Here is a 27,183-nt window from a genome sequence, read left to right as displayed (position 1 = left end):
CGCCTGCCCCCCGGGGCCTCCTAAACAGACAAGGCCGCTGACTTCTTGGAAGCGTTTACTTAGCTCAAGTCTGAAGCTCGGACAGCTGACAAGGACGCTTTGGAGAGTGGGTGCAGACAGTTAAACAGGTCTCCGGGGCTGGGGCGCAGCGCTCCTGGCCGCAAGCGCGGAGGGCACCAGGCGGCGCCGCTCTCCCCGGCTGCTGCGGCTGCGCTCCAGACGCGGGGCGGACGCGGGGCTGGCCTCGCCCGCTGCTCCAGCTGCGCGCGGAAGGGACGCCCGGCCTCGGCCGCGGGTGCGCGTGGGCCACGCAGTGCGGCTCGCCCATGGCTACCAGACGCGGCAGCGCTCGTGCGGGTGCATGTGGGTGCCCTCGGCGCAGTGGAAGGCGTCCGCAAAGGCCCCCAGGTTCTGCAGCGAGCCCAGCACCCTGAGGGCGACCAGGGGGGCCTGACCAGCTTCCCTGGGTGCGCGGGGTGGGGGGAGGGGGGCTGCCCGCGGGGAGGAGGCAGGGGCTACTTGCCTGTACTTCAGGGGGCTGTGCACGTCGGTCTTGATGGACTGGATCGCAAACTCAGGCCGGTAGGACCCGCACCACACCTGTGGGCGCACGAGGGGCGTGGCTGCGGGACTGGGGGAAGGGCGGGCCTGGGGGGAATGGGACGGAGGGATAAGGGGGGGCCCTGAGGGGATCCAGGCGTGGGTGGCCGGGACAGGCGTGTGGTCTCATTTCTTTCTAGGCACAAGGCAGTCCCCCCTGTCCCAGGCTGCCCCTTCTTGGGTATGGGGAGGGGAGCCCCAGCTCCATCTGAATCCTCCCGGGCTCCAACCCCTTGCCATCCTTTTTCTCTAAGAAGCTTTCCAGGCTGGTAAGTTCTGGTTCTGCCTGGCTTGCCTGCTCACTGCACCCCTGGAAGCATCCCATAGTGGAGGCCCTTCAACTCGTTCCCAGGTGGCATGGCAGCAGGTGGGGTGGGGACTAGGGCTCCTACCTGGGCGTAGTTGATAAAGAACAGCTGGTCATAGCTCAGTTCCAGTCCTGGCAGCTGCTGGTCCTTGCCCCCTTCTGCCATCCACTTTAGGTAAGCCTGCAGGCGCCAAACAGGTGCTGGGCCCAGGCCTGCGCTCGCTCCCAGGGTCACACCAGCCCACAGGGACTCCAGAGTCCTCGGGTCCAGGAGAATGGAGGTCTGGCTCCATGGCCTACTCCTGGTGGAGGTCCTGCCTCTGCAGCTTAAGGCCCTTTGAGCACCTCCAGGGACGGTCACTCCTACCTGACTCGCCCAGTGGTCATCTCAGTACTCCACTGTCCGGGCTCAGGCAGACAGCCACGCAGCACCCACCCAGAATGAGCTCCCGAGGCCCAGGGCCTGAGGCTGCAGGTGTAGGGGGCTGCCGAGGCCGGCGGGTACGTGGTGAATGTCACTGTCTCACTTGGAGATGGGCAGTGGCTTCCCCAGAGGTCGAAGGCTCCGCTAAGGTCGGGGTAAAATGTGGGGAGGTGCCCACCCGCCCACGGCCCACCTGCCCACCCGGGGCCCTGCTGCCTTCCAGTACCCATGGAGGAGGGATCCAGGGTGCGCCTCGGCTTGGGCGGGGCACCGTCTCTGCCTCAACGAGCCGCCCGTCCTTGAGGGGCCCCTGCTCGGACCCACCTTGTATGCCTGCCGCACCCCTCCGTTGTCGGCGATGTTTTCCCCGAGTGTGCTGAAGCCGTTCACCTGCGCACAGGACCCGGGATGGCGGGGCGGCCCGGGCTGCCCTGCCTCCCCCAGGGGCCGGGGCTGGGGTGCGGGTCCCTGGGGGTGGCGGTAGAGCTGATGGCTGGCTCACATTCTGGTTGTCCGCCAGATCCCAGGAGTAGTTCCCGTACTGGTGGATCATGCACTCCGACTGCTTCTGGAAGTGCTGGGCCGAGAAGTTGCTCCACCAATCCAGCATGTTGCCATTCTTGTCGAAGTTCCGGCCTGGGCGGGCACAGGTGGGCTGCCCACACGGCCCTGCCTGCCCAGGGCCAGCCTCACCGCACATCCTTTCAGGAGCCCCAATACCTAGAGCTCGCATGTGAGCGGGGAGTGGGCCCCTGAAGGGCACCGGCCTGCTTGAAGGGTCAGCACAATGTCACTGGGCTGCTCAGGCCTGGGAGAGGGGCTTGGTGGTCTCCCATGCCACCTCCGAGGTCAGGGCCCGGGGTGTCCGGTCTCAGGGTTTAATGACCCTTGTTGGGATATCCAAACTGTCTGGGGAGCACATGGTCCTGGGGGGACGTGAGGCTGCCCTCAGAAGGTCCCAGTGGTCAAGCCCCGTGGGAAAGCCAGCCTTCCCGGATTGCAGTTGGAGCCCGTGTGCGTGGTCACAGGCCACGAGAGCCAGGCAGGGGCCCCCAGCCCATGGTGGGAGGTGGGAACGTCGGGTCAGCGTATCCCTGGGCTGGAGGATGCTGGCCGTCCTGGAATGACACCAGGCCAGACTCCAGGCCAGGCCAGGCCCCGTGGGTTCAGAGCTACACGGGATATGGCATCCCTGTCTCCATGTCACAGGCCCAGGGAGGAGAGTGGCCAGCGAGTGAGGTGGAGTCAGGGTCAGGCCCTTGTGCTCTCTCCCCCACGGCTCTGCGTAGAGCAAGAGGCCTGACCGGGGCCTGCCGTTCAAGACCTGTCCTGCCGCTGTCGCTCCCCTGGGGACCTGGCAAGTCCTTCCCATGCCCTGGGCCTCAGTGTCCCCATCTGAATCAGGAAGGGGTTGGAGGGACAGTCCCCTCCCGGGACTGTGGCTCAGGGCAGAGGGGAGGGGTGTGTGGGTGTGTGACTTGGAGGCGTCGCTCTGACCCCCCACGCAGCCTCCCTACCGTTGTCGTCAAAGCCGTGAGTGATCTCATGCCCGATCACCATCCCAATGCCCCCGAAGTTCAAGGCCTGTGGCTGCTCCTTGCTGAAGAAAGGAGGCTGCAGGATCCCAGCGGGGAACACTGCACGGGGACGGGGTGGGGAGCAGGCCCTGAGCGAGCGCACCTGTGTGCCAGGTTGGGGTGGGCACCCCTGGGGCTCCTGCCGTTGAACCCTGCAGCTCAGGAGGCAGGGCTCTGAACGGGCCCACATTACAGAAAAGAAAGTTGAGGCCCCGGAGCCAAGAGGCCAGGGCCAGTGGGCAGCAGATCCCGGCTCTTCCCACCATTCTCTGCTGCCTTGGGACAGGGATGTGCGGCCCCATTCTCTAAGACCTCGCCGCACCGCTCACAAGGAGAGGAACGTCCCCGCAGGTGGGGTGATGGGTGGAGTTCCTACAGGTGGGGAGAGGTACTCCCCTTCTGAGCACAGGCTGGAGGTGCCGCCTAGGAGGAAGGGGTGGGGGCTGCGGGAGGGGCTGGGGTCAGTCACCGAGGGGGTGAACGTACCTATCTGGTTTCGGTTTGGGGAGTAGAACGCATTAACCACGGCTGCCCCGATGATCCAGCTGTGATGAACAGGCCGGTCACCTGGAGCCCGTCTCTTGGAGCCCTCCCGACAGGCCCCCCTGCTGGCTGACCAGAGCCCACCCTTACTTAGGGCCTGTGTCACAAAGTGGCTGTGCCATGAGACCCTCGTTGCCCACAGCCAGGGCGAGGTCTGGGCAAACCAAAGATCCGAATCCTCCCTGAGCCCTGGGCCCCAAAGCAGAAGGCACAGCGGGGCTCTGAGTCGGACCGAGTGGCCTCTCCCAGCTGGCCCTGCGCTCAGCCCACTGGCTCCCACGTGCCGTCCCCACTCACAGGTTCTGGTCCACTTTCTCCCGCAGCTTCTTGAGGCTCCGCTGGGCCCCAGCCTTGAGGTTCTGAAGACCATTTTCAAAGTACTTGTCCTCTGAGAAGTTCAGCTATGGGAGAGGGGCGGTCACCTCGGGTGTGCGGGCAAGGGAGGTCAGGAGTGGCTGGGGACTGGTCTTGGGACTGGCCAGACAGTCCTGCGCAAGGCCAACAGGCTCTGGGTGCAGATGGGGGGTGGGGGTGCTCTTGCTGGCTCTGGGCATTTATGCAACCTTAGTCTCCCCGTCTGTAACAGGTAACTCCGGAGCCGCCCACCCAGTGAGGTGGCCAAGTTAGTGCCAGTACCACCGGCCAGGGCGTTGAAGGCTTATGGTTCACAGGGCTGGCTCAGGGGCAGATCGGGTTGGGGTGAGGGAAGAGGGGAGGTTCTGGAGGGCCCTGGGCCGGGGATGGGGCGCACATTGGAGTACTCCTCGTCCAGGTGCTTATTTCTCTCCTCCAGGATGTAGTCTGGGTACCCAATCTGCTCCCGGATGTTCATGGCCTAGGGAGGACATTGGGGCCAGTCTGTGCCTGCCCCACCGTGGGAATCCTGGCTCTGCCCCTCGCTTCACTGCCCGCCTGGCCGGCAGCCAGGGGTCTGATGGGGCGAGCCCTGGGCGGAGTGGCTCAGCTTCCAGTTGTCACACTGGCCCAGAGGGGCTTCTGCTCCGAGGCCATGGCCACCCCCACCCATTCCCAGGGGTGCTGGGGGGTCTCGCAGACTTGGCTTCTGGTCCTGCCTCTGCCCACAGCCCCTTTCTGAGCAAGCCACACCCAGCCTCAGTCTCTTCATCTCTGAAGCGGGTATGATGATGGTCACCCTCTGTCCCCACGCTGGGGCTGCCCTCTCCCTGCAGGAAGCCCTGACCTGGGGGCTCCATCCGCCCACCCACCTTCTCCCGGGCCTTCTTCTTGGACACCTCGTCCATCCAGCCCAGCTCATCCAGGGTCTCCACGAACACTGCCCGCACCTTGTCGATAAGCTCTCTGACCTGGGGGGAGTGCATGACCCTTGTCCTGCATGACCAGCTTTGGGGTCTCTGCAAGGGTCTGGTCCAAAGCCCCGTCCCTGCTGTGGCATTGGGGTTGGGGATGAGGAATGATCCCCACCAGGACAGGGGTCCTGGCTGCAGGTCTTTCTCCTGGGTGGGCCTGGGGCCTGCCCATCCCTGGACTCACAGCCTGTATGACCTGTCCCCTTTCCCAGACAGATCTGTAGGGTTGGGGGTGGGGCCTCTGGCCTCTCCATGTGAAGGGACTGGGCAAATGTGTGCTCCCAGAACCACTGAGCACACACGTGCGGCTGGGGGGCCCTCGGGGTTCCCACACCAGGAGCCAGGAGTCACCACGCGAGGTGTGGGGATGGGACCTGGGCCCCCACCCACCGTGGGCCAGCGTCCCTGTGGGGAGGAAGCTCCTGGCCCTGGGCCATGGACCATGGACGGGGGCGCCGTAGCAGTCCAAGCGCAGAGCACCCACCGCGTCCTTGCTGTCTCCGGGGAAGGCCTCCCTGACGTAGAGGGAGCCCACAGCGCTCTCCATGTTGCTATTGACGTAGCTGACGCATTCCCGCCAGCGCACCTCCTCCATGGTCGTGCCGTACAGCACCTGTGGCGGCCGGTCAGCCATTCACTCACTCACTCATTGCTGCCTTTACCAACATCTGCTTCCCTGTCCTCGGCCTCAGGGTGCCCAGGAGCCAGTGGGGGACACGGATGAACTCAGACTCCCCTCTGAGGGCTGGCCATGGGTGTGGGCAGGACCGAGGGTGCAGTTTTCAGGGGAGGGCTCCCGACCCAGACTCTGGGTTGGACCTTTACCCCAGGGCAGTGGTAGGGCCCTACTCAGCCCCCAGTGCCTCCTTGTGCCCTGTTCTTGCCACCCTGGCCTGGCTGTCTGGCCGGATTCTGACCTCAAGGACTCCAGCCCCACCCCAAAGCACCGGCTGGTGTTGACTCTGGAGGTCCTGGGGGGCCATATCCAGCTCAGCTGCAAGCCACCAGCTCTCCGGGCCCCAGTTTTCCCATCACTAAAGTGGAGATGCTTTGTTAGTAGTGTCTCCAACCTAACATGACAAGCTGGGGTCCCGACTTGCCCCGAACGGTTCTGCCATGTTTTCCTGATGCTGGGGAGGACCTCTGCCCATCCCATTTCTCTAGTGAAGAACCACAGAGTCCCCCTGACTCCCATGCCCCTCATTCCCCCATTTGTACCTCAACTCTCTGTTGTAGGCACCTCCATCTGCTGCCGATGCCCTGGTCCTACCTGTCACCCCACCTGGATGATGGCACCTGTCTCCACTCTGATTCCACGCCCCCTCTGATCATTGTCCCAGAACAGCCACCAACACCACAGGGCTTCCCAGTGGGTCCCCTGCTCTGCCCTGACTGCACCCCACCCCCAGAGCAGTCAGAATGACCACACAAGCAGGACACCAGACCGTGGGTCCCACTCCTACAGCCTCAGCAGCTTTCAGGACATGTGGAATCCATGCATCAGTCCCATGATTGCTGGCCCCCATCTCTCTCCCTGACCTCATCTCCTTCCTTTCTCTCATGTGGCCCTGGGGTGTCCCTGCCTTGAGAATCTGCCCCAGTCTTCTCATGTCTCAGTCATTCTCTCCTCATGGTCTCCAGTGTCACCTTCACAGAGAGGCTCTCCCTGTCCTGTCCCTTCCTCTGATGTCCTACTTGTTGCTTTTGAAAGAGCAGATCTCCAGTTTGTCGACTGCCCCAAGAGGGCAGGTACCTCATTAGCCTCCTTCATGGCTCTGACCCCAGGGAGGACCTTGGTGTTTGGCCCACAGCAGGTGCTCAGTACCATAAATTGAGTGAATCAATGACAGGGCAGGGGCAGGAGCTGCCTCTGTGGGGTCTCACTCACCTTGCGGTAGTTTGTCCGTGCATCCTTGAATCGCTGGCTCAGGCTGCTAATGCGATCCAACACCAGGCGCCAGACCAGGTAGTTCTGTATGGTCCTGTGGGCAGGAGGCAGAGGGTGGGGTATAGAACAGGTGAGTGGTATATGCCTAGAGAGATTATTTGGCTTATGGGCCCTTGGTCAACAGGTTCTATGTCAAGCAGGGAGCTCACCGCAAGCAGGGTGGTGGAGAAAGCCTCTAGGGCAACCCCAGATACAGCCTGTCTGCTCCTGGGTGCTTGAGATACCTCAAGGAGGGTTCACATCTCTCACTAAGGCTCTGTCGGCCACTAACATTTACCCACTCATGTCCCTCACTCCCAGAGTAAATGCCCTGGGGTCCTCTCCTGTGAGGAGAAGCTGCAGGGGCGAGGGGAAGGGGCAAGGATGCTTAAGCCTCTGGGGACCTTCTCTGGGTCCTCACCTGGCTGAGTAGACATCGATGATGTCTTCAAGGTTCTGGAGGTAGGGGATGCCGTAGACCACCACTTCTTCATCTGGCAGCAGTTTGATTTTGACAGAGGACAGCACAGATTGTATGAAGAGGGTCCAGTTAAACCCCTGGGGAAAGAGGGCATGGGGAGAAAGAGAGACAGAGAGGTAGACACAGCTCCTGGGCATCCAAGAAATCCAGCTCTAACCAAAGAATATTCAGAGAATAAGAGAGAAGGCACAGATGATCAGAATCAGGGGAAGGGTGGGTGACATTAGCACAGAGCCTACAGACTGTGACAAGAGATTATGCCAATGTATTTAAAAACTTCAGTGTGGTGGAAAAATTCTTGAAAAAAAAACCAACACAACTTAGCAAAATGACCAAAGAGTAGCAAATACAGTCTTGTATGTAATAAATGATCTTTAATTTGAAATATTCCCACGTAGAAATTTCCAGACTCATCTGGCTATTCCAGTGGATGCTATCTGACATTTAAGGAAGGCATACTGCCAATCCTACTCAAATTTCCCAGAGAAGAGGAAGAGAAAACTCTTCTCAGTTGGATTTGGGAAGCCAAGAATAACTTAATACCAAAATAAGGATATTACAAAGAAAGAAGGTAACAGGCTAGTCTCATTTATGATCATAGATACAAAAATTCTAAGGAAAATATTAGCAATTAGGATTTATCCACACCTATATAAAATGGATAATACATCACAGCCAAATTTGATTTATTCAAGCAATTCAAGTTTGGTGTAACATTTGAAAATTGAATCCTATAATTCACCGTGACAAGTGATAAAGCAGGAAAATCACATCTTAATTTTGATGGATGCAGAAAGAAAGGCATTTAGTAAATTTCACCATCTGTGCATAATAAAAACTCTTAGCGGACTAGAAATAGAAGGTAAATTCAATAATCTGATGAAGGGACTCTGCATACAACAGCAGCAACAACAGAAACAAACACGTCCACAGCAAATGTAAAAACGGTGAAATGTTACAGGCTTTTCTCTTAGGAAGGAAACAAGATGTCCACTATCATGACATTAGCACTGCGCTGAGTGTCCCTGCCAGTTCAGTAAGACAAGTAAGTGAAATAAAATCAGTAAGAGTTCGAAAGGGAAGAAATAAAACACTGTTCACAAACGACATGATTTCATGTGCACAAACTCTGAAAGGACCTACAGGTAAAGTATCAGAACTAGTAAGTGCACTGAGTAAAATTGCTGTGTGTGAGGTCAGAATCTCTGTATGCTAGCAACAAAAAATACGAAGATATGTTACAAAATGAGGCCCTTCATAACAGTATAAAAAAACCAAATGGCTAATAATAAATCTGATGAAAGATATGTAAGGCATCTTAAGAGGACATTTCATACACTGCTGTTGGGGACAACAACTCTGTACTCAGGGGAAAAGTTTTGGAGTTATCTGCTAAAGTTGAACATATGTGTGTTCTGTGACCTGGCCATCTCATTCCTAGGTAGATACCCAACAGAAGTGCATGCATGTGCACCCCAAAAGACATGCACTAGAATGAACATGACCACCTTATTCAGAGGAGTCCAGAATGTGATCTGACCCAGAAGTCTAACAAGAGTACAGCAGGGGTGTAATGGTTGTGTGTTCTCAGAGCGGATCATACAGCAGTCAGGATGAGTGAAAACTTGCCTGATGCCCAGTGAGATGGGGGGCATAATGACGGCGAGATGTAGTCTCACCTACAAAACGTAGGATGAGAGAAGCCCGTGCAAGTGAGTCAACTTGTCTGGTTCTGATCGAATCTTGTGGTGGGAGAAGTCGGGGTGGTGGCTGTTTCAGGGGAGGGCAGGGGAAGGGCCATGAGGAGGGGTGTCCGTAGTGGTTCTGATCTGAGTAAGGGCTGTGTGCACATGCTCACGTGGAGACAAGTCTACGCATTATAAAAGCATCATGCACCAAATGCCCCAAAGCCTGGCTTCCAGAATGTTCCCCGGGGGCTGCTCCAGTGCTATCTCCATGGCATGGCGCCTGCAGGCCATCGGAGTTCTCTTTCTTCACTTCCCACACTTGGCACATTTGCAAATCCTGCTGGCTCTACCTTCCAAATAGATCCAGAAGCCACCCTCTCACCATGTCTGCTGACACTTGTCCCCGCCTGTCACATGTCCTGCCTGGGCCACGCTGCAGGCTGGTCCTCAGTGTGAATCAAGTCTGAGCCCCAAGCCCCTCTCACACAGCATCAAGGCCAGTGCCCTGGAGGTCTGGCCCGGTCCACCCCGTCACCTCCCGGGCCTCATCTGCCCTCCAGCGGCCTTGCGGCTCCTGCCTCAGGACCTGGGCCTTTGCTGCCCCCGTTTGGGCTGCGTGTCCCAGACGGCCCCTCCTCCAAGACTTCTCTCGCACATCAGCTGCGTGGTGTGGCCACTCTTGGCTGCCGTTGTCCCACCCCCTCCCTGCTTTCTGACACACCCTGCAGGTCCCGCTCTTTCTCGCTCCCGGCCTGCGTGGCAGCATGGGTGCAAAGTGGGGATAGCCTGCATGGTTCACGGATGCGGCCAGTGCCAGAGTAGGGCCTGCCCCCCAAAGTGCCCGCGGGGGGTGGGCCAGCTGTAGGGCTGGGTTGAGGGGGGTGGCCGCAGCAGGCCACCACTGGGAGCCAGTGCCAAGGAAAAGAGCAGGACCCAGGGACCATGGAGCCTTCTGGAACACCAGGTGCTATGAGCCCTGGGCAGGAGTCTCCCCGAATTTTCCGGTTCTGTTCTATGGCTCCAGACACTTGCATTTTCTGGTCAGGAGTTAGGAGCTTTGGTTTCTATCCCTACCGCCTGCCCTCTCCTCCCTCTGACTTTGGCTCCATCCCTGCTCAGGCCCTCTGCCCTCTGACTTTGGCTCCATCCCTGCTCAGGCCCTCTGCCCTCTGACTTTGGCTCTGTCCTCACCCACCCTCTCTGCCTTTTGACTTGGCCTTGGCTGTAAGGTTGGCGGTGGCTAGAACCGCACTTCTGCCCCTCCTACAGGGAGGCCGCTGGACAGGCTGGCTGCTCAGGGCGGTCAGCCGGCCGAGTTTGGGGTTGGGTGGGGTGCTCCCCTCTCTCTGGCTCTTCCCCTGCCCCCAGCCCCCGAGCATAAGTCCTGGCCAGCAGGGAGGGAGGGCCTGAGGGTGCGGCGGTGTGGGGCAGCCTTCAGTCTGGGGTGGGGCAGACTTGGGGACAGAGTGCCCTGCGTGGGGGTCTCCCTGGCTCTGGTTAATCAGCAACCCCTCTAGGCTTGTTTCCTGCTCAGAAAAGTGGGTTCATTGCTGCAGCCCCCTCATAGATGGGGGGCCCTGTGGCCCTGGACAGCCCAGTCGGCACCTGCTGTCCCAGCGTGAGAGCATCCCTGGTGGGCGTGCGTGGGCGTGTATTTCCGAGGCTCAGCCGACCGAGGCGGGGACTCACCTTCAGGCCAAACTTGTTCTGGAGGTCCTCCAGGCTCATCCTATGGTATAGGGTGGTGACATCGTGCCTCTCCTCCTGGGGGGCCGTGGCCTGCACCGGGGGCCAGGTGGTCACGCTGGGCCGTGGGGGCAGCCGGGGCCCATCCCCTGCCCCCCTCCCCGCCCCCGGCCGCGGCCTCACGTTTGCCAGCTGGGTCTCCATCTCCAGCACCTGCACCATGTCCTCCCGCACCAGGTAGCTGCTCTCCGGGAGGTGCATGTCTGCCCGCAGCATGGTGGCCACCGACATCATGAACTGCAGGTAGGCTTCCCGCACCTGGGCCAAAGGACGCAGAGCGGAGTCTGGCGGCCTCGGCCACCTTGCCCCCATGGAGCTCTCTGTGGGGTGGGGGCGGGCGTAGGGCACGAAGCAGGCCCCCGGGGCTCGTGGGGCCAAGCTCAGCCAGCAGGCGGTGGCAGGGCCCCTGAGCACGGGGATGGGGCGCTCCAGCCTGTCCACGCCCTCCAGGCCAGGGCCAGGGCCTCAGCTGCCCCTCACACTGCCGGACAAGCCTGCGTGGGAGGTGCGAGCTGCAGGCGGGGTGGACCTGCTTCCTCACACCTGCGCGGTCGGCTCCACGCTGAGGCCACGCCCAGCCAGCTCAGAGCTGCCCTCCCCGCTCCACCCCTTCCAGGCGCGCGACCCCAGGCCCCTGGGCTCCCGCAGGACCAGAGACCTGACGGACCTTGTGTCCATCTGATGGCGGCCTGTGAAGTCCTGGGCACACAGCAGGTGCTTAATAAAGGTCCAGGGCCGGCCCTGGGCTGTCGGCTAGGCTGCCTTCTCCAGGCTTGCCTCAGCCCGAGGGTCAGGAAGTGGGTCCTGAGCATGGATGCCCCTCCTGGACTTTCTCCGTGCCCCATCCCGGAGGGGCATCCCTCACAGCAGGTAGGGACCACTGGGCACCTCCTCCGGCCTGAGGCTCGGCCGTCGCTGCCAGCTCTGGTTCACACTGCTGGGCATGACCCCGCCCAGATGCTGCGTCTCTCTGCTGCCCAGTCTGGTTCTCTCAACTCCACTGCCCCACCCCCGGGCTCTTCCATCAGCCACACTGGCTTTTCTCCTGGCTGGACCCATCGCAGCCTAGCGCATAGCCCGCCTCCACCAGCGAGCCCACCATACTGCTTCCCCGCCGTGGGTCATTTCACAGCTTCCACCTGTCACAGACCGCTCCCAGCTCTGCCTTCTACCCTGCTCGCCTGGGTTTGGCTCCTAGTCTCCCTCCTCCCTTTATGCAGGAGTAGAATGGTTAAGGGGGCAGGCCCGGGCTCCGGTGGCCTGTGTTCAGATCCCAGCCGGCTCTACGCAGCAGACTAGCAGTGTGGACCGCAGCCCTGCACTGCCGGACAGGCAGGCGGGGTGTGACCCTCGGGGCTATGGGCTGAGCTGAGCTTGTCCCCATATAGGCGCAGGGTGTTTGGGGACTGTCCCTTTGATGAGGCCGAAGGCCGCGCTTAGCTTGTCCACAGGCCTCAGAGCCCCCTGCAGGCGCTCACAGAGGCTAGCTGTGGGCAGCGAGGGTCAACGGGTCACAAGGGGAAGCTGGATCACAGGTGGGCCCCGAAGTGACAGGTGGGCGGGCAGGGCAGAGGGGCAGGCAGGAAGTGCCAGGGGGAGGGGCCTGGGGTCCAGCTTGACTCACCTTCTGGTTGCTGCCCTCGTTGAAATAGTACTCTCGGGATGGCATGCCCAAGGTGGGCTGGTCTATCTGGAGACACAGAGGGTGTGGACCTGGGCAGGGAGCCGGGGATCCCCACAGCCTGGCTGACGAGGACAGCAGCTCTCTCCACTCCCCGTGAACTGTGCCCAGTGGAAACACGAGCTCCACCAGGACGGGCACACGCTGGTGTGTGTGCGGGCACAGCTCTGCGAGTGATGGGCGGAGGGCCGCGGGGGCTGGACTGCAGGGCGGGCTGAGAGGTGGCCTCACGGCACCCTCGCCCTCCCAGAGTGGTGTGGCCTGGCTGTGGCCAGTGGTGGCTCTCTGAGGTCAGCCTTCCTGTCCTGGTGCCAGAGGCCCGGACAGATGGCCCCGAGGACCGGCTCGGCACACGGGCCGGCTCCCCCGACCGGGACCTGGTTCCGCAGGCAGCCGGTGCCCCCGAGCAGGACGTGGACAGGAGCAGGGCTCTGGGGACACCCCCGGCGTTCCCCCGCTCCCCGGCCCTGGCCCCGGCCAGCTCCCCACTGCCCTGCAGGCGCCCCCAGCCAGGCACGAGGGGCCCGGCCTACCCCGGCCCCCCGGCGCGGCTCGTACGTAGATGATGTGGCGGCTGGAGTTCTGGTCGTCGTTCCAGATGAAGAGGTCGATGAGGACGCGCCTGTTGAACTGCGTGTTCATCACAGCCAGCTGCTGTTCCAGCTCCCACCTGGGGCCTGGGGAGTCAGCGCCTCAGGCTGGGGCCAGGCTGCGCTCCTGGGGGTCCCAGGCCAGGCCCTCGTCGGACACTGAGTCCCAGCCTGCTAGACCCCTGCCCGGCTCATGGTGGCAAGCACACTTGTGGGTGCCCGGGGGCTGAGGGACACAAGGGACCCACTTCCCGAAACCGTGCCCAGGGAACAGCAGGGCCCGCGTGTGGGGCCTGCCATCCGCCTGTGCCCCCTGAGCCCGGGGTGCGGCGGGGGGAGGTGAGGACTCCCTAGGGCTCTGGAAGGGGGCCCACCAGCCGCTGGTACACACTTGCCAGCAGGAGCCGGGAGGGCTCAGCCGCAGGAGCCCCGGGCGGTGTCGGCCTGTCTGCTGGGCGAGGCCGCCGCCAGGCCCTGGCCTTACCTACGCTCTCGTTCCACTTCTCCATGGTCACCGGCCAGCCTCCCATCACCTCCAGGATGTCCAGCAGGGGCTGCGAGTCTCGTTTCTCTATCACACCTGAGAGGAGAGGAGGGGTCACTGGCCCGGACGCGCAGTGGGTGTGCGCCTTCCCCAGACCCGCGGGGACGCCGCACGCCCGGCGCCGAGCCCCGCCCCTGTCACCCGGTGCGGCGCCGGACGCAGAGGAGCCTGACGGATGCAGCTGTGACAGGCGCCTGGGGCTCGGCGAAAGCAGATGGGCGGGCAGGCCGAGGGGCGTGGGAGGGGGACAGGCGATCGGGTGCCAGGTGAGCCAGCCTGAGGGAGGCCCTGTGGCCCAGGAGTGCTCCAAGAGGTGCCCCATGCGCGGCCCTGGGTGCTCTGGCCTGGGTGGGGGAGCTCTAGCATCACGGCCGACAGAACAACTCCCCCAGGGCAGCGATGGTTTGACAGGGAGCTTGGGAGCTTCTGTCACAAATAAGGTGAAGGTGGGGACACAGGGGCCTATGGGCCGGCCAGGTGATGTCCCCTCACTGTGGCTTGCCTTCGGCAGCAGTCCTATAAGGCTGGCTTAGCCAGAGCCCCCTCAACCCAATTTCCCCTTCTAGTAATCTGTCCACTGACCCCATCCTGCCCCTGGGCTAGAAATCCCCCCCGCTCTTTCCCCTGTGGAAAATCCCACTGCAGTGGGCCCTGCACCCATCAGAACGCCCTGAATAAAGTCTGCCTCCCCGTCCTTCACAAGTGTCGTGCTAATTCTTTAACAGTGTGCGTGTGCATGCATGCACATGCACACACACATCCATGCACACACATGTCCACGCACACACACGTCCATGCACACACACGTCCATGCACACACACACGTCCATGCACACACATGTCCACGCACACACACATGTCCATGCACACGCACACCCACATGCGTGCACACATGTCCATGTGCACGCATGCATGCGACACACATGTCCACGTGCACACATGCACACACAACACATATGCACATACACACATATCCACGTGCATGCACACGCACACACGTCCATGTGCATGCTCGTGCACCTTCCCTGGGGCTTCTAGGTGGGCCCCTCACCATTTTCCTCCTGCCTGGACAGGGTGGCCCCAGGCTGGGGTCAGGATATAGATAGGGTCACAGGCAGCTGGTAGCAAGGCCGTGTCCCCAGGGGAGCCTTGACCCAGTGGTCTGGTGGGGGCACAGCCCCTCTGGCATGAGTCCATGCTGTGCTGCAGGGCCGTGGGTCCCAGAGCCTCCCCGCCAGCCCTCCGCCACTCACTCTCGTTCATGCAGGAGCGGTACAGCATCTTGGCCTTCTGCACAGCCGGCCTGTCCTTGGTGGTGGAATTCTCCAGCAACCCTGTGGGCAGAGGAGGAAGCTAGACGGAGGCCTGAGGCGGCTGTGGGGAGAGCCAGGTCAAAGGTCCCAGTGCCCCGACCCCATTCAGTGAGAGGTGGTCCCTCTGCCCCTGCCGGGCCTTTATCCCAGGGGAGTTCTCCTCCCCTGTGCCCTGCCCTGTGACCACAGAGGGCCCAGCAGCCTGTCCCGCTGGCCCCACGGCCACCCTAGAGTGGGGCAGACGCACAGCCTCACCCCAGCTCCACCCCCAAGGTCGCAGGTGCTCTCACCTTTGAGGATGACCTCCAGCTCATCTCGAAGGACGTCAAAGACGCTGTATCGGGAGTTGGTCTCGGGGACCACGTGGCGCCGCAGCCAGCCTCCGCAAGCGTACTGGTAGAAGTCGTCACAGGGTTCCCTGGATGGGTCCATGTTCTGGAGGATCCTGGCGGCTGCTCGTGGAGACGGGTGGAGAGGGAGAGGGGCACCCAGTTACGGGTAGCCGAGGGACAGTTGGATATTCGATCATGGCTGTGCGCCCTTGGGGAGCGTCAGTCGCCCTCCCCGAGGCTCGGCGTGGTTGGATTCAAGTTCTAGGGCTATGACTTATTAGCCACATGACCTGGAACCACGTGACCTTTCTGCCCTTCATGTGCATGTTTGCAAACCTGGGATGGCTGCAGTCCGGGCTCCCAGGAGGTGCTCTGCTGGGGGCCCTGCCCCTGGAGCCCCCTTACTCGCCAGTGTGTCTGTGGGGGCGAGGGGGCTCTTACCCACCACTTGGGGTTTGTCTGCTGTTAGAGGAGAGGGCTTGGCCCCTAGCACCCCGAGTGTGCAGCATCAGTGGGGTCCGGGGTTCCCTGCTGAAGGCTCTCAGTTGAGACAGCCAGGCTGGATTCCCCCCTGTGGCCCCCCCCACCCTGGGACCCTCCCTCGCCTTCTGTCCCACTTGGCTGGGGCCTGGCAGGAAGCACCAGCTCGAATGCCTGTCCATGCCCCCAATGTGGGCAGAAAAGTCTCATTTCTGAGTTTTCACCGGCATTTCTTCAGACCATTTTCACTCTTTTCAGTCTGCAAATAGCAGCATATGGACCCCAATTTTAAGACAAATTCGTGGGAGGAAACTTGTACGTTCATGTGACCTTTCTTTCTTAACTGCAGGAAGACCCAGGCCCAGCACTACCTTGCTCCCCATCACGGGGGCCTCGGCGGGGGCAGGGCGGCTTCCTGGGGGGCGCGGGGATGGGAAGCGGGAGTGCACCTATTTTCCTTGCCCACCACAGAGGTCCCACCTGCAGGCAGGGCCAGGCTCTGCTTGCCAGCCCCCGTGCCACATCTTGAGGTGGCTCCCCTTGGCCTCAAGGGGCCCTGTGCCAGCCTCACGGGAACCCCTCGCCCCGGCAGGGCTGTGGAAGGTGTGGGGAAGGGGGCTTACCTGCCATGACACAGCCCGGACTGGTGCAGATATCACCCACCTCCTTGGGCCACTGGATGGCTGTGGGCAAGACGCGGTGTGAGCAAGTGGGGAGGTGGAGCGGGACGGGGTGTAGGTGGCATCAGTCTGCTGGGGCGGGCGGGACCAGGCTTCAAACCACCCCCAGCCCCCAGGGATAGTCCAACCTGCGGCCCTGAGTCTTCCCCAGGTGGCCCGGGACTGGGGCCTTGAGTGAGGGTGAGCCTCATGCTGGCTTGAGCCCTGCTGTGACCTGGGAGCCTCTTTATACCCTCTGCCTCCACTGACCCCCATAGCTGCCCTGGGTCCCCAGGACAGCAGCTGGCCATTCTGTCCTCCTGCCTGTATGCCAGCCAGTTCCCGCCCGTCACCTTCTCCAGGCAGCCTGCCTGTGTTGTTCATCTCTGCACACTATGGCCCCCCCAACCCTCTATCTGGCACTAGCTGGTTGTATAAAGGTGTGCCTGCCTGGTCTTGGGGATGGCGCCCCAAGCCTGGGGGGTAGTGTAACTCATGCTGGTTTCCTGGAGCCCAGGGAACATCCTGCATCTAGCAGGTGCTCGTTGCTGTATCCCTGCCCTGTCCTGTCTTTCTATGGGACTCTGGGGGCCCCAGGGCAGGGCCCCACTCCCCAGCCGCACACCCTAGGCTGCCATGAGCTGCCCAGCCCACAGGAGGCCCAGTTACAGCCCACCGGCTCGGGCTGTGTTTTGATAGGGAAGGCAAAGCTACCTCGGGGTTTTCGTTTTACAATGGTCTTCTCTTCCTTTGAGAAGCAAAGCCGGCTAGGAAAGAGTGTCAGCTGCTTCCCTGGGGAGAAACACAGCACTCAGCTCTCTGCCTCCAGCCCCTCCTGGGACACCTTGGGGCTTGCTTGGGGACAGCCCTGGCATATTCCTGCAGTGCTGGGGTCCAGGGTGCTCTGGGGGCTGCCTGCCTCCCTGTAGCCGGGCCTGGTCACCAGGGTCACCCAGCAGAACTTATCTCTGAGTGGGAGGGGAAAAGGGCCCCACAGGCTTGCCCACCCCATTGCTCTCCAGACCCAACCCACCCAGCCCCACCCCTATCTGCCAGGGCCCAGAGGGTTCCTGAGGCGGGACCTCTTTCTCCTCTGACTTCCTCTTCTAGCTTGGGGTCATGGGCCACACCATGCAAGGTGGCAGTTCCTGGGGTCCTACCAAGGCAGGAACAACAGGTTCATTTACCAGGAAAGGATGTCACTTTCACTTTCTGACCCACAGGCCACCTTCCCTCCATCCCTCCTCTGCATAGGATGGGGACATTGTCTGGTCAGCATCGGGATCTTCCGGGTGGTTGTCAATTCCACCCGGAGTGGGGGTGGGGAAGGGGGAGGTGGAGGGACAGGGGAGAGGCAGGTCCAGGGAGAGGGCATGCCAGGCCTAGCTACCTACAGACCTGGCTTGTGGCTGATTTTCCCCACTAGGGAGGCACACGGACACCTGGCGGGAAGGAGGAAACAGGGCCTTGTGCAGGTCAGAGACTGCAGAGGGTGCAGGGAGCTCCCCAAACTTTGGGAGTTGGAAGGAATGCTTATGAAACACGGGGTCTGGGGTGGGTGGGCCAATGGAAGGAATGCTTATGAAACACGGGGTCTGGGGTGGGTGGGCAGAGGCATTTCTCCCCCACTTGTTGCTGCTGCCCTCCCCATCCACCCTTTGTTCATCCATCCGTCCAACGTTTGTTGGTTATTACAAGCCAGCCCCAGTGCCAGGCCCTGAAGATTCAGATATGAGTACGACCCTGGCCCTGCCTCAGGGAGCCCCAGCCCGGTGGACACAGGAGAACAGTGCTGATCGCAACCAGAAATGATGTGGTCCGTGGGTGCCAGGGCATGGCTGTCCCACGGGTATTTGTCAGGCTCATTAACCCAGAGCCCTGGGACAAGAACTAGCCCTTGGACCCCAAAGGGCTGCCCCCTCAGGGACAGTGACGAGGAGAAAGGATTTTCCTTCTGATCAGGACGAAGAAAGTTGGAGGCAACCGTGGCTCCCTCCCAGTGAGGAGAACAAGCTGCAGATGCAAGAACATGGGGGTTTGCTGAGGTCCGTTAGAGAGCTGTGGGCAGGAAACCTATAGAGCCAGATTCCAGACAGGGAGGTGCCCTCCCCAGAGAGAGGGGCCTGCGGCAGCCTTCCCCTGGGCGCCAGGGCTCGAAGCTGGAGGAGGCTGTGAGCTGGCACACCAGGGATGGGGCTCCACATGGCACACCCACAGTCAGGTCCTCCCCTCGCCCCCGAGGGCACGGGCAGGGCAGGACAGCTGAGAGAAATCCCCCCACAAGAAGAAGTAGACAAATGTGACCCATCATCAGAAAAACCCAAGATAGTCCAAAGACGTGGACTCAGGTGACCAGATGTCAGTCAGCAGACAAAATCTTTAGTGGTTATGATAATTCAGTTAAAGGGTCTGGTACGGAAGATGGGAAGCGGATGTAGGTATGTGGTGAATGTCACCAGAGAAATGGAAATGGTAAGAAAGAACTGAAGTGAAGGATTGGTTTTATAGGCTTCACAACACATTGAACCTGCACAAGAAAGAACCCATGTCAACGTGGGTGATCCAGACCATGGCACGAAGGAAAAAGACAAAACAGACAGAACAGAGGAAAACATCCCCAAATCCCCAAATGGTGCAGCCACCCCGAAAGCCAGTGTGGGAGGTTCTTACAGAACCAAACACAGCCTTATAATATGATCCTGCAATTCCACTCCTAAGTGTTTCCCCAACTGGTTCAAAAAGTTACATCCACACAAAAACCTGAATGTGAATTTTATAGCAGCTTTTTTGTCTGCAATTCCAAAAAACTAGAAGCAACCATGATGTCCTTCAATGGAGGAATGAATAAGTAAAGTGTATTACATCCATACAATGGCATTATTATTGAGCTATAAAAAGAAGTAAGCTATCAAGCCACAGAGAGATGAATGGATAAATCCTATGAGTATATTATTAAGTGCAGAAGCCATCCGAAAAACCTGCATACAGCATGATTCCAATTAGATGACATTTTGAAAGAGCAACCACAGAGGTGGTAAACAATGATCACCAGGTGTTTGGCAGGGGTGCAGAGTAGGGGTGGTGGATACAGAACAGGGGGAGCACAAGGGGTAGATGAGCCTGGAACATCTCAAAAAGCTAGAAAGCAAGAAAGTGCTACCCTCCCCTCCAATACCCCGAAGCTACAGTGATGGGGGGTAGGTTGGGGGGGCACAGAAGCCACCTGACAGAGCCCCCAATGGCTTAAGTTGGAACAATTTGAACAACAAAATAAACTAGTATTGGATTATAATCCAAAGTATAAAATAAATATTCATGAGTCCATGCCGACATAAATAAATCATTGAATAAATAAATAAATGGGGGAAATAGATTCCCCATACAGAATTCCAAATTGTGTATGTAGGTGCCCCACCTCTATGGACGTGGATTCTAACTCCCCACCCCTTCGGTGTGGGCTGCCCATGGTGGCTTCCTTTTGAAGGGGACAGTATGGAAAGTGGGAGGAAAGTGGAGAAACCTAATGAATGCTACGTGCTCAGGTCACGTGATTGTGGTCAGCAACAGTGAGGAGTCACTGGAAGTATGTCCCCCTGATTTATGGGCTTCCTCCCCAAAACACATCACCCCAGTCCAATTATGAGAAAGACATCAGACAAGTCCCACCTGAGGGACATTCTACAAAATACAAAGCCAGGACCCCTCAAAACTGTCAAGATCATAAACAAGGGAAGGCTGAGAAACCATCACGGCCGAGAGTAGTCTAAGGAAATTTGATGAATAATGTCATGTGGCATCCTGTAGGATCCTGGGACAGAACAAGGCATGAGGGAAGAACAGAGGAAATCTGAACAAAGTATAGACTTATTTAATAGTTAGATAGCAATGTTGGTTCACTACTTGCAACAATGTATCCTAGTGAGTAGAGTAGAAGGTTAACAGGGAAAGTTGGCGTGGCCCGTATGGTCACTGCACTATCTTTGTAATAGTTCCGTGAACCCAGACCTGTTCTAAGAAATTTTTAAATTACTTTTCAAACAACTGGAACACAGGATCTGGGACCTGTGGGACTTTATTATTATTATTATTATTATTATTATTGCGGGGGAGGAGCAGAGGGAGAGGGAGAGAGAATGTTAAGCAGGCTCTATGCCCAGTGCAGAACCTGACATGGGGCTCGATCTCACGACCCTGAGATCATGACCTGAGCTGAAACCAAGAGCTGGATGCTCAACCGACTGATCCACACAGGTACCCCCACTGAGATTAAATTAAAAAAAAATCCAAAATGGATTTTTTCCCCTGAGCTGCAGTTTACTTTGCTGATTGAAACCTGAGTGAGAGCATGCCACTCTAATTATGGGGTTTCATCTGAACCTCGACTGCACTGCAGTACAGAAATATTCAGATATATTTTTGGAGAATTGACATCCTGCAAAACACAAGCAACATTTTAATTCATATATGAGAAAAGGCAGTGTCCTAAAGTGTATGTGTTCCAAGTTATTGCAGGTTTTTTTTTTGGGAAGAATTTCTGCAGAAAGAACACGGGTGAAGAGAGGTTTAGTGAGCTGGAATGTAGTTCAGAGTAATTGACCCAGAATGCGGGACAAAGTCAGAGAGGGAAACTCTCCAGAGACACAGAGGATGGAGGGGGGGAGGATCGAGGACACATGGAATCAGAATTTTAGAATGGGAGAAGAGAGGCCATGTGGGAGACACAATATTCAGAAAGATAATGTACAACTTCCCACAATAAATACATGGTGTAAGGCTGAGATTTGGGGATCACAACCTCTCCAAAGCAGAATGAACAACACAGATTTTCACAGTTCGATGCCTCAAGGGTAAAAGTGAAAAATACCAAAGACAAAGAAAAGACAGCTCAGAGGGAACAAAAGTTCACCTGATGAAGAATGACAGTTAGATGGGCCCAGATTTTTGGACAGTGGCAACAGAAGCCAGACCATGAGACAGAATCTTTAAGCCACTGAGGGAGAATTAGGCTCAGATGTATTTCACCAGTTGAACTATTAATGAAGGATGGGTACTAAATGAAGTTATTTTCAAATAAGCAAAAAATAAGTGTGAAAAACTTTTAAAGCAGTGCTCTCCAAACTTGCCTGATCACGAGAGATGCCTCATGGGCTCGTCGTGTACAGATTTCTAGGTCACACCAGGGTGGAGGCCTGTTCTGGACTGACTGTGGCTCCACCCAGTTCACAGTTGAAGCCCTGACCACCAGTGGGATTGTGTGAGGAGGGACAAAGGTTAAATGAGGTCACAAGGGTGGGGTCCTGATCCTAAGAAGAGGATGTCCATGTGAGGACACAATGGGAAGGTGGCCACTACAAGCCCAGAAGACAGAGTCCTCCCCAGGAAATGACTTGGCTGGCACCTTGATCTTGAACTTCCAGCCTACAGTATTCTGTGATGGCGGCTTGAGCAGACTGAGACAGGGCCCAAGGTCTGGAGTTTTAACAATTGCCCCCAGTTATTCTGATTATCAGCAAGTTCAGCAAACACCGTCCTGAATCAGTGCTCCTCAACTTCAGCACAGATGAACAATGTGGGAATTCAATGCAGATTCTAATCCAGGCCCCAAGCAGGCCCTGAGTCTCTGAATTTCTGACAAGCTCCCAGGTGAGGCTGACACCACTGGTCCACAAATCATACCTTGAATAGAAGCCTCCAAAAGTATGTACTTTGGAGAGAAGAAACAGTATTTCATAAGGATCACCTGAGATGGAAGAAGAATGATGAGCAAAGAAACTGATTAGGATGTGGGAAATCCAAAATTAACATCGACTGTATTAAATAACGCTGCTTATGTGCGGCAGATAAAAATAAGATAGAAACCAAGTCCTGCCCACAATAACATGGACAGGGTGGAGGAGGAGAAGAGTTGACCTGCTCTAAATGCTTGTATTTTTGGAAGAAATATGGAGGTCTTGATTCGCTGAACACTTCATTAAGTTAAATATGCATACACAGATCTAAGGTAGAACAGTCCTGCTTTCTGCTTAGAATGTCAAAATTCATGACAGAATGTCATTCCCACCCCAACAGCAAGGAAAATCCGGATAATCTACAGACGTCGCAATTTCTCTGGACCCATCTAGGACCCGAGGTCAGAGGGCAACTAGGAAAACAGAGTTTCAGGGAGTGATGAGCCCCTCTAAGCAGAGATGATACCGTCTCCCCTTTGACAGGACCCAGGAGTGAGATAGTCACCACACAGGTGGGTAAGAAGAACTGAGATACAATTTTTATGTTGGAAGGACTTTTTCATTCAGGCCTGTTTTACCTTTTACAGGAGACAGCAAGTGTAACTACTTGTGTGATATTAGAAGCTGCTCACTTCTTAAGAATTATTTGGAGAAAAGATCAGAGAGGTTAGGAAAAGAACTTTAAGATCTAGAAATGTCATTTTGAATAGGCTCACATCGACAGGAATTAACAATAGGCGCTGTTGGTGAGCTATGAGTACTTTGCACTCGAGCTGCATCCCACAATTAACTAAAAATCTATCTTAGGGAGCAAGAGGTTGATATTTGAGATAGATAAAGACAGGCTTGTAATAAAATCTTTTGACAGAAAGAAAGGAAACCTCTTGAACAAGGCAGCTATTAATGATGAGGAAACCAGATACTGGCAGAGAGCTCAGCTGTGAATAATATTCAGGAGAAATATTGTAAATGGTGCCCGTGGCTTTACCCCAAAGCAAAGACGCATCTATATTGGGACGGCAGGGCCTGGCTGGTGTAGGGAGCTAAATCTGCCTTCCCTTCAGCACGTCAATAACCGCCCTGGTGGTGGGTAAATGACAAAATCCACTATTTTGCTATCACATCTGATCATGAACAGCATGACAGACAAAGACATTTTTCTAAGTGTTATTGATGTATTAAATCATGGGCCCTCAAGTAAGCCTCTAATGTGTATGCTATGCTATGTTCCATTTTACAGATAGGGAAACTGAGGCACAGAGGTGTGAAGGAAGCCTGCCAAGGTCACGCAGGTAGGTTTGGGGGAGCTGGTATGCCTAGCCATGCCTGGGTGTTCACCACAACCTTATAACACCTCCTCACCATCCCACGGTGACAGTAAAAAAGGTTCAAAGTCAAGGCTTAGACACAGGAGGACACTTCAGTTCCAGGGTTGGCAATATTTTTCTGTAAAGGGCCAAGTAACCAATATTTTAGGCTTTATGGACCAGATACAGACCCTGCCTCACCTATTCAACTTAACTTGTAGCATGAAAATATCCATAGACAATACATGAATAAATGGGCACAGCTGTGTTCCGATAAAACTTTATTTACAAAACATGGGTCGCAGTCTGCTGGCCTCTGTGCTAGACAGTGGCTGTTGCTGCTCATGGGAGCAGGATTCCAGGGTGGGCTGTGCCTCCCACTGTAATTTCTATAAAAACTTCCGATGTTCTGAAAAGTGTTTGTCTATAACTTTTAAAATAATAACTATTAAAACAAAAAAATCTAAGATAACCCCTTAAAGGACAGTGTTCGAAAACTTGCAAGCTGGCTGAGGGAGAATAGAGAACAAAATAATAGTGGTAAGACGAGAGAAAAAAGAGGTGCGAGAAGCACAAAAGAACACAATAGAAAAACCAGACATTGCAGTAATCATAGTGAATGCAAAGAGACTCAGTGCCTCAGGTAAGAGACAAGGACCCCAATCCAGCTACGCACTGTTGCAAGAGACACAGCGAAAGCTAAAGACACAGAACGTTTGAAAGAAAAATGGGAGAAAACAGGCTAAGCAAATGGTCACGAATAGTTAGATTGGTATCAGACAAAACAATTTTAGGCAAACTGCATTAAGGTAGAAAGGGTCACTATGCAATGATAGGTCACGGAAGACATGCTAATTCTGGATTTGTATTCACATAACAACATGGTCTCAAAGTCGGCACATTGCTACTTGGCACAATTGCGGGGAAAACCGGGAGTTCTCTAGCACAAGACTTAACACAGGAAAAGCCCAGATAGAAGACTTGACTGATCTAAGGGATGTATCTGTGTCTCCGACTGCATCTAAGAGCTAACGGTCGGGCGTCCTCCGCGAACTCTCGCGGGCTACTGGCAGCACTGACCACGTGTTAGTCCTGAAGCGATTCAGTAAATACCGAGGAATCAGTATCCCGTAAACCACGGCTCCTGACAACAATGCAGTTAATGCAGAAACCAATAAAAAAAAAAAAGGGTAACTAGGAAGATCTCCATGCATCTGGATTTTAAAATAAAAAAGATTTCGAAATAAGTCATGAATCAATGAAAAAAATCGTAGTGGAAAGGAGAAAGCGCTTAGAAATAAATGGTAACACTGCATATAAATCCTTCCACAGACTCAACAGAGCCTGAGGCTGAGATCAGCTTGGGGGGGGGTCACTTCTGGAGGTGGGGGCATGGCGGTTCTGACCGGGGAGCCCCAGCAGAGACCCCACTTGTATTTAGGAGACCACAGACTGGGTAGGGAGAGTCCCTCCCGTCTGGTGGTTCATGCTGCTCTGCATTACCTGGGAGAAGACAGGGGCCCTCTTGCACCCCACAGCTGGGGTGGGGGAAGGGGACCAGCCCTGTCCTCTGGAAGCCTCTAACCAAGGTGTTGCCCGCCCAGTGAGCCCTGAACAAAGGCTCCTTGAGGTCTGGGCTCCCCAAGGCTCTCTGTGCAGCCAGCGGTCCTTCCCCTGACCCCTGCCCGTGGAGCAGAGCCCCTCTACCCTGCAGGACACCCAGAGACCGAAGCAGCTGGCCGGGCACCTGCACAGGCTGGGAGCAGCCCTGGGCTGAGACGCCCAGCGATGGATGGATGGTCCACCTCAGCACAGATGGCCCTGGCCAAGCCAGTGAGGGAATGTTCTAGGGCCACAGGCTGTGGTGCCCCACTGCTGAGAGTAGCAGGAGGGCACCGCTCCTGAATCCTGTGCCCGCCGCGGCCCTGGGGAGGAGCGCACCGCAGCTGTGCCCCGTGAACACCGGCGTCCACGCCTGAGGCGGTGCCCGTGGGCAGCAGGGGGCGCAGCTTGCATGCACCTGAGCCCCGGCCATGCCCCCGACCCAAGACGGGGACAGCCCCTCCACGTCCCCGCGGGGGTGGGGCAGGGGAGAGAGCAGAAGAGGCAGTGTTCCTGCAGAGCAGCCCCGGCCGCGCCCCCATCGCTCTGGGACCCAGGCGGACCCCTCCCACCATCTTGCAACAAGCGGAGCCGGTCTGGGAGGCCGCGACCTTCAGGGGGCGGGGGAGGAGCAGCCCAGCAGGGCCTTCCCGCCCGGCAGCCGCCGCGGACACACGGTGAGCAGCGGCAATGGGCGGGGGCGGGGTGTCCCCGGCAGGCTGCGAACTGCGGTGCGAGGTGCGGCTGCCCGCGGGAGGGGAGGGGGGGCACCTGCATCTCAGGAGTCCCGCAGGAGCCCGCGGGCGCCAGCCAGCCCTGGACAGAGCCTCCTGGAAGGGGCTGCGGGCGCCCTGCCGCTCAGCGCCCAGGGCCGACCCGCCTGCCCCATTTCACAGGGCGGGCTCGTCAGGGCTCGTCAGGGCTCGTCAGGGTGGGCGGGCACACAGGCCCTGGGGGGGGGGGTGGGCGGCGGGGGCGTCTTCACTCACCTCTGCTGTGGGCGGCGTAGAGGAGGCCCAGGGCCACCAGGGCGCCGGTCACCAGCACCAGTAGCAGCAGCAGCCCCCCCTCCAGGAAGCCTCGGTGCTTCTGCCCCGACCAGCCGGCAAGCTCCACCATCCCTACTGGGCTTTCGGGCTTCCCCATCACCAAGTCTCTAGCCGGGGGAAAGTGCACAGCTGAGAAACCCCAAGGCCAAGGGCAGGGGCTGTGTGTGGCCAGGGTGGGGACACCAGGGTAGGGGAGACGCGTGTGGAGCCCCTGAGACCCTGCCCGAGGCCGGGAGGCCTGACGCTGGCTGGGGGCAGGTGCTGGTCCTTTGAGGACGTTCGCGGCTCCTCTCCCATTGCCAAGTCCACACCCGGCCCTCAGCCCGTGTCTCCGGCTGGTGGCACTGTCCCTGGGCCAGAGTCTCTGAGTGCCCGAGACACCGGTGAGGGGGGGCGGGTGCCCAGCGTGCCGGCCATGGTGGCAGCCTCTTCCCAAGGCCGGCTTCTCTGAGCCCGCTCTCTGGAGGGGAGGCCCAGCGACCCCTCTGCTCACAGCCGGAGGTGGGCACTAGGGACCCAGCCAGCCCAGCTCCCGTGCTTGCCAAGGGCTCCTGCAGCGGAGTCTGCCGGGGGCCCTAGCGCCGGGGGGGGGGACGGGGTCCGGGAGCCGGGTCAGGAAAACCCTCTGGGAGGTGGTGTGGGCCACTGGGCCCCCTGCCCACCTTTCCTGCCTAGAGCCCAGGAGTGGGCAGGGGGGAGAGCAGGAGGACCTGCGTCCATGCAGGCAGTGAGCAGAAGGCCAGGAAGGAAGCGGCAGGGCCGGCTCTCGCGGTCACCTGGCTGGTGTGCCGCTCCTGTGCCTCCCTTCCCCATCCTCCCCTGCCCGGTCCTTTGAGGGCCCACACTAGGAGGCGGGTAGCCGTGGGGGACACTCGGGGCTGCCGCCGCGTGCACAAGGGGCAGGGCTGCTTGCAGGACGGGCTCTGGGGTCTGTGTGTGCTCCCTTACGCACGTGGGTGCATGCGTGTGTGTGTGTGAGCATGCACACCGGTGTGCGTGTGCCTCTGCTGCTGGCACTCGGACCCCTGCCCGGAAGGCTGCTCATGTAGCTGGAGCGCAGCAGGCTGCTCTTCCCTGTGTCAGACTCCTGGTCCTCACACACACCACACACCTGCTGTTGGAGCCCCAGCGCCTGCCCTGCACCAGGCGGGCCGACAGTTTGGGGGAAGCCTGAGTAGGGCAACCCCAGTCCTGCCCTGTGGGGGGAGGGTGAGAGGTTCTTACCTGCCAGCACCCAGGGGTCTGGGCCTCACCTGCCCCATGACCTGACTTGCGA

General features: G+C 58.0%; 1 protein-coding gene across 4 annotated transcripts; it reads right to left on the bottom strand.

The window, feature by feature from the left end:
• Window positions 1-42: 42 nt before the first annotated feature.
• On the bottom strand, window positions 43-26,188 carry MMEL1 (membrane metalloendopeptidase like 1). Of its 4 annotated transcripts, XM_036089594.2 has the most exons (22): window positions 25,848-26,188; window positions 16,185-16,244; window positions 15,040-15,201; window positions 14,690-14,770; window positions 13,377-13,472; window positions 12,861-12,979; window positions 12,246-12,311; window positions 10,745-10,879; window positions 10,565-10,654; window positions 7,128-7,264; window positions 6,668-6,761; window positions 5,264-5,392; window positions 4,678-4,776; window positions 4,203-4,286; window positions 3,749-3,852; window positions 3,395-3,453; window positions 2,849-2,968; window positions 1,834-1,967; window positions 1,656-1,721; window positions 993-1,088; window positions 524-600; window positions 43-430 (listed from the first exon to the last, which is right to left on the bottom strand). In XM_036089594.2, the coding sequence occupies exons 1-22, from the start codon at window positions 26,002-26,004 to the stop codon at window positions 331-333; spliced, it is 2,265 nt and encodes a 754-aa protein (XP_035945487.2). In that variant the 5' UTR covers window positions 26,005-26,188; the 3' UTR covers window positions 43-330. The 4 variants fall into 4 exon arrangements, with proteins under 4 accessions (XP_035945487.2, XP_077927886.1, XP_035945489.2 ...); XM_078071760.1 differs by lacking the exon at window positions 2,849-2,968; XM_036089596.2 differs by lacking the exon at window positions 16,185-16,244.
• Window positions 26,189-27,183: the final 995 nt, after the last annotated feature.

This window comes from Halichoerus grypus, chromosome 5, assembly GCF_964656455.1.
Source record: "Halichoerus grypus chromosome 5, mHalGry1.hap1.1, whole genome shotgun sequence".
Lineage (NCBI taxonomy): Eukaryota > Metazoa > Chordata > Mammalia > Carnivora > Phocidae > Halichoerus > Halichoerus grypus.
The sequence above is the reverse complement of the archived record's forward strand: the minus strand, read 5'-3'. Positions and strand labels throughout refer to the sequence as shown.